The sequence below is a fragment of the Aplysia californica genome, unplaced genomic scaffold, assembly GCF_000002075.1.
Source record: "Aplysia californica isolate F4 #8 unplaced genomic scaffold, AplCal3.0 scaffold00252, whole genome shotgun sequence".
Taxonomy (NCBI): Eukaryota; Metazoa; Mollusca; class Gastropoda; order Aplysiida; family Aplysiidae; genus Aplysia; species Aplysia californica.
The window spans coordinates 737669-745057 of NW_004797522.1; the positions used below are offsets into that span (position 1 = coordinate 737669).

The 7389-nt window shown below is 38.8% G+C and overlaps 1 protein-coding gene across 1 annotated transcript in view; it reads right to left on the bottom strand.

The window, feature by feature from the left end:
• Window positions 1-7176, bottom strand: part of LOC106012055 (cathepsin Z-like) — a 17992-nt gene extending 10816 nt beyond the window's left edge. The window contains exons 1-5 of the mRNA XM_035970315.1: window positions 7063-7176; window positions 4764-4887; window positions 4366-4435; window positions 2651-2769; window positions 692-735 (exon numbers count right to left, since the gene is read on the bottom strand). Coding sequence (XP_035826208.1) covers window positions 692-735; window positions 2651-2769; window positions 4366-4435; window positions 4764-4887; window positions 7063-7176 — 471 coding nt within the window. The remainder of the gene's footprint in view (window positions 1-691; window positions 736-2650; window positions 2770-4365; window positions 4436-4763; window positions 4888-7062) is intronic.
• Window positions 7177-7389: the final 213 nt, after the last annotated feature.

The following is a 7389-nucleotide window of genomic DNA, read 5'->3' on the forward strand; positions in this document are numbered from 1 at the left end:
CTCGCCTTTGAAGGGGTTGCACCTTCTGCAGACGAAGCAGTGGGTCTATTTATATCCCCCCGACCCACTGGGGGTAACACCAAGCTGAAAGATGCTCACTTGGGTTTATTATCTGAAACAGAATGACCAGAAGATCTAAGTTTGCAGGATGTTGATATCTATGACCGGGCTCACCCATTGTAAATTGCTCTAGAAGTGCTCATGCCAGTTTCATCATCGCCTGGCTCACCCGTACGGACAAACACTTTCCACTATTCCCTACCCTGGGCTAACTTCTTCATATTTGTCAAATGTCTTTCCACTTTTCTGTTCTTCATTCTTTGCGACTTTTGTAACAGGTTCAACATGGCCTTCCCTTGATCGTGTAACCTGTAGACTCAAAATTGAAATTGTATTTGTTATGTAGCTGCCTGATTTCCTTATGGTATGCTCAGTTCAGCCCATCTCCACAGCTTTCTTCTGTCTGCAAATTTTCTACTCCTTACTTCCTCATTGGTGACTCTGTCTGTCCCTCTGATCCTGAGAAACTTCCTCCAGCATTTGTTGGTGACAACCTGGACCCTCCAGTACTTTGTAAAGAGTGCTTTAGAAGAGCCCACCCAGCTGCACCACCAAACAATCCACAAGGGTTGTGCAAGCCAAGGATTTTCTCTTAACATCTGTGAACAGGCTTCTGAAGTTTCCCACTCACTATTTCCAGCAAAGCTCTGGAAAACTGTATCTTGATCCCTGATTCTGTAATCAGTGGGAGATTGAAACCGCATGCACAGGTCAGGGACAATCTGCCTTATATGTCAGGCTACTCAAATACGTAATAGATGGAAATACCATGTCGACCTGTGAGCCAAACAAGGATCAATGTGAATTGTGCGTGAGTTTTGAGTCATGACAACGTCAGCCAGACTAAGTGGGACTCTCACCACATGTCAGAAAAAAGCGACAAAGAAAGGGCACGCCATGGATAATACCTCTGCTCTTAGGCAAGAAGAATTGTTGATGATTTGCATGAATCTTCAGGGTGTACTTTTGTCACTGTCTATCGATTGCTCAGGCTCTTGTTCTAGAAACATGCACAAAATCTTCACTGCGACCTCGTATGATGCCATCTATTACTTATGACACAAGGCACAAGGTGATTTGATTGCAAGTGAATTCCCAAGTTGTTTGATGGACTTTTTTCAACGTACACATATGCATAGAAGGTTATAACAATATTATTATATTATTATACAGCTAGGGTGTGTGTGTGTGTGTGTGTGTGTGTGTGTGTGTGTGTGTGTGAGTGTGTGTATGTGTGTGTGTGTGTATGTGTGTGTGAGTGTGTGAGTGTGTGTGTATTAGTACAAAATTGCATCAATTTCAAATCCCCTGAGTGTCTTTTCCACTCAGAGCAAACACGAATTTGTTAACAAAATCTTATTAGAGGCTACACTCATATGCAAGTAGAAAGTATGCACAGCGTCATTGAGCTACGGCTTTAAATAAAAGACTTTTTCAGAACTTACAATTGTTGTAATTACATCAACGAAGACAATATAAAGTGAAATTTGTGGACCATATTATTTTCCCCCATGATGTCAAAATTGCTGTCCACATTACTGTCCGGTCGGGTAGACAAAAAGAAGACCAAGCTGTTAATGCAGTATGAAGCCTCTGATATACATAAGGAGGAATTCTTTGCAAACTGAACTCTAACGGAGAGTGGGAGAGTCTTCTAAAGTCAAGAGACAAAGAAACCTCAACAAACAGTTCCCCACCACTGTATCATTCTCCTTATAAATGACAAAGAGTAATTTTCAGGATCTGAGAGACAAAATGAGTAAGATAATGAAAGATGATCATTCAGTCATTCACGGGGTATAAAAGTTTGACATTACACCAAGTTCTCAACCCATCCACCACCACCCTGTCCAAGCCCAATAAAAAGGATATACACTTACACACAATTGGACAAAGAAGGATAGAAAAAGAGAAAGCACGCAAATGAAGGAGTATGATTTCATAAATTACATACAATTTCACATTCATGTAAGAATGAGAGATGTTTATAGTGGTAAAATAATGAATAGCTTTCTGTTTCACTTAGTCTGTAATGTCATACTCAGTTTTAATTTGATCTTTTTAAGTCTTTCTTATAACAGTATTTCGTGCTTTCATATATTTTTTAACATACCAGGGCCTCTAATAAGAGAATACACACTGCCTTTAAACGTGAATACAACACCGCGTTCCCAAAAGCCTACTGATGAAATCGTGAATTCCACACCTGTGTGGAATTCACGACCGCATCAGGCGAGATTCGAATATGAACATCGTGAATCCCACACTTTTTCGAAAAAATGACCATATATGGTAAATAACGTACTACAGTATTATTTCTAAAAGGTAATTGATCAGATCTATTCATTTAGTTTATTTCTTGAACGCCAAATGACGGAGAAAATCAGTTTTTTCCATCTCCTGTAAAATTTGCTTCATGTGGAATTCACGATTTCATCAGGCGACCGACGAAAAATAACAACAACAATAACAACAACTATAACAACAACAACAAGAAGACCAACACCACCACCACCAACAACAACAATAACAGCAACAACAGCAGAAAGAGCAACAGCAACAACAACAGCAGAGCAACAGTATCAGCAACCAAGATGACGACAACGATGACGACGACAATGATCCCACCTGACAGGCCCCGCGTGGAGCACCTCGGCCATGATGTTCTCTCTCCCACTCACACTTCCGTGGTCCCCGACCCTAACCCTTCTGAGGAGAAAAAAAAAGAGCTAAGTGGGCCTAGGGAGGGAGAGTTTTGAGAAATTTTAAGCTCACCCATAGAAATGAAAATACAATTCAAACTGTCTACGACCCTCGTCCTTAAGCAGGTGGACGTCTCTCACAGTGTCATTATGTTTAAAAAATGAACAAATGATGAAATGAGAAGTGGCCGTTGATACAACTGATTGGCCTAGATACAGGTGGCCGTTAGAGCAGGTTCTATTGTGAAATATTATTTTTGACTAAAACTGCTCGGCATAGCGCTTTGAAGATTTCTTCAGAAGCGACTGAGAGTAAAACAAAAGACAGCACTGTATCTTTGTATATTTCTTTTTTAAAATTCCTTTTAAAATGTTGGAGGTGGGTTTTTTTACGTTCTCATCAATACAGTTAGATGAGTTAGGAGGCGAGCTTTATGCCCCATCGAAAACAACTTAGACAATTTAGGAGACGGGTTTTCGATCCTGTTTAACTGGGTCAACCCAGGCTGAGAAGGATACAACTTCCCAACCGAGCGACTGAGATATTTGATAGATACATCTGCCTACTCGGGAATTCAAATCGCGGCTCCTGCGTGCGACAGCAAAGAGTCTAACCTCTACGACGCCCACACCGGTTATGCTGTACTGTAAATGTTTGCACATTTGCTCATCGTTGCCAGCTGTTAAACTGTCATAAGGCCAAATTTAAGATTTTTAAAAAAGTAAGAACTGCAATTTCTGAGTTTGTGATATTTTTAACTTGAGTTAAAAACACGTTACACCGAAATTGAATTTCAAATAATTCTAAATATTGACAAAAGCAAGCTAAAATAAATATGTGATGTGACCTGTAGAGTTAAATTTTTAAACGACTTTTTCTCTCTTCTTTCAAAATGCGGTAAAAAAAATTTCCGACGCAAAATGTTAAAATATTTCCTCAACTGTCAAACATAGACTCCTCATTTTTTTTCCAAATTTCTTGCATCAATTCGTCTTGCATCACTTCGTCAACAATTTTGTAAACAACTGTTAGCTGTATTCTAGAAACTTCCTTTATAAACCTTAATCAAAATTAAAAAAATGGGGACGGAGTCTACAGATTTTTAAAGGTTTTATAGCTTGGGCAATATTGCTTTAAAAGCAGGTCCGTCATTTTCTTTTCTAATTGAGGTTTGAGAATCTTTAGTGCGAAAAAGTGTTCACTATACATAGAACTAAATTCTTGTAACAAGTTTTGCCACTAATAAGTGTCTTTGGTGAGCTGTGACGTAGGCCATATTATGTGTATGCAAAATGTGTGTGAGAAGTAGGAAGTGCTGTGAACAAGCCAATTTTCCGCGTACGGAGATTTATAGTATTTAATATAAATTTATAAAGAATTTTTAAAAATCTAGCTTCAACAAAATATTCTTAAGTTGAGACAAATTGATACAAACTACTGTGCAAAGTATGAGATACATTGATTCGTCCGTTAAAGAGGTATTTGAGTAAAAGTTGCACTACGAATATTTGACATTTCAAGAGCTTGCCGACGACACTTACCATGGTACCATAGTAAATTTTACATAAACGATTTACAAACATTTAAAAAAAATTTCCTTACCTGTACTGGCTGAGCGAAAAGCAGTTTGAAGTTCTGGTGCACGTACCGCACTGGTTGAAAGATGAACATTCTGAAGGAATAAAAAGAAACATATGAAATCCAATCGAACAATTAAGAAAAAATTGCTAGAACAAACGTTGAGTTTAGCTATTTGCGTTCCAAGTGTCTGAGGAGGAGGAGGAGGAGGAGGAGAAGGAGGGGGAGGAGGAGGAGGAGGAGGAAGACGAGGAGGAGGGGGAGGAGGAGGAGGAGGAGGAGCTAACGACAACGCTGTTGGTGCTGCTGCTGCTGAGGATGATGATGATGATGATGATGATGATGATGGTGTTGCAACCACGATTTCATTAATGATGACAACGTCGACGATAATGATAATGGAATCAACAAAACAAGCATACCCTGAACTATAGCCTGGTAGTTGTTACAAGTCTCGTCAGGAATCCCGCGAGTATGGGCGTATCGAAACACTTCAGCGTCACTTCCGCCCTGACAGTTGCCCGCTTTCGCACAGTCCAGAACGTGCTGTGGCCGGATAGTTTAGGTTAAGTAAGAGTTTTACGGCACTTGCAACACAAATAGGTCATATAAGTAGTGTTACTAGAGAGCAAAATACAAAATTTTAGTTTACATTACTGTATCAAGGCGCCATCAACACAAATAGGTCATATAAAGGTTTCTAGAGAGTAACATATTTAACAGTTTTAGTTAACGTTAGAGTTTTACGGTGCTTGTACACAATTAGGTCATAGAGTGCAGAAGGTAACAAAGGAGTAACACACAACGTTTTAGTTTTAGTAAGAGTTTTACGGCGCTTGCAGCACGAAAGGGTCATATAGGTGTTACTAGTTACTAGAAGGTAGCAGACATAGTTTTAGTTTTAGGAAGAGTTGTACAACATTAGCAAAACAAATAGGTCATATAAGTGTTACTAGAGAGAAACATGCAACATTTTAGTTTACATTACTGCATCATGGTGCTGCCGGCACAAATGGGTCATATAAGTGTTTCTAGAGAGTAACACAAACAGTTTTAGTTAACGTTAGAGTTCCACTGCACTTGTAGCACAAATACGTCATATAAGAGCAAAAGATTACAAGAGAGTAACATACAAAGTTTCAGTTTTAGTAAGAGTTTCATGGCATTTGAAACACAAATTTATCATATAAGTGCAGAAAATAGAAATACTACTATTGAGTAACAAAATATTATAAAGTTTAGTTTTAATAAGAGTTTAACGGCACTTGCAACACATTAATAATAATAATGGATTGCATTTATATAGCGCATATTCACTTATGCAATGCTCTATGCGCTTAACATGATACATATTATGGATTTACAAATCAATTTTAAAGGTACGTAGTGTTACATACTCATGCAAACACATATTCACTCACGCACGCACCACACACACATACATACTCACATACACACATACGTACATATGCACATACGCACATACAAACTCACAACGATCTACAGCTTGGATGCATTCTGTCTAATCGAAATAGGATGAAAATAGAAATGATTTTAGTTTCTTCTTAAAAATTTCTAGATTTTCTGCTTTTCTGATAGTTTTTGGAAGCCTATTCCAAACAAGTGGGGCAAAATATGAAAAAGAGCGTTGGCCATATGATTTATAATTTATTTTAGGCTTAACAAGGGTTGCTTTGTCACTTGATGATCTGAGCGTTCTAGGAGGCACATAGGGTGTTAAAAGCTGTTTTAGATAGTCCGGTGATAAATCATTTAAGCACTTGTAGCAAGTTAAACAGATTTTATATATGATACGCTCTTTCACTGGGAGCCAGTGTAATGCTTTTAAAATAGGAGTCACATGATCATACTTTAGTTTTTTTCGTAACATTAGGTGCAAACTGATATGAAATGCTGAAGATAGAGGTTCAACAACAGAGAGTATTATACGAAGAAGAAAAGGACGATGAGGCCTATACCCAATATTAGGGTGAAAGAGGAGAATAATGACAATCATTTCTTTGTTTGTACGTGTACCGTAAGTCAAAAGAAGCACATCTACAAGACAGCTATAATTTAGCGGCATTCTTGCCCCCTTAACTCCCTAAAATTCTTTAAATTTGAGAACATGCTTATGTGTCTGGAGAGAAAGGCGGACATTCAAGACTCACCTTTACATAGCGACAGGTGAAGAAAAAGGACTTACCTGAACGACAAGGATTTATGTGGCGAATCCTTACCAGCAAAATAGAGAGATTTGTGGAGAATCAAGATTTACCTGTACAGAGAAACAGGTGGGGAAACAGGACTTACCTGTACAACAGAGAGATAGGAGGAGAATCAGGTTTAATCTGCACAGAGAGATAGGTGGAAATTGAGAACTCACCTTTATAAAGAGACAGTTGAAGAATCAGGGTTTACCTTCGCAACAAAGATATAGGTGGAGAATCAGGACTTACATGTACACAAGAATGTACATTATGGAGAACCAGAACTACAGGCACAACACACAGATAGGTGGAGAATCAGGATTTGCCTGTTCAGAAAGATTGGTTTCAGAATCAGGTCTCACTTGTTCAATTAAGAGATATGTTGAAAAATCAGGATTTTCTACGCAATAGAAAAATATATAGAGAAGCAGGTCTTACCTGTGTAGAGAGATAGGTGGAGAATCAGGACTTTCATGTACAATAGAGAGATAGGTAGACATTTACGACTTACCTGTACAGAGAGGTATGTGGAAGGCCAGACCCCACCTCTCTTGATGTTGGCGCGGTCAGCTATGACGCTTGTGGCAGCCATCGCAAAACACGAACCACAGTCTGGAGGGATCATCATCATCATCATCATCATCATCATCATCATCATCATCATCATCATCATCATCATCATCATCATCATCATCAGTTGCAGCAGCATATATTTAATTATCATTATCAAAATTACTCGGAGCAACGTGCAAATAGACGAACAGACAGATAGACAGTATGATAATCGAACAGAGCTGGGAGGGGGAGAGAGAGAGAGAGAGAGAGAGAGAGAGAGAGA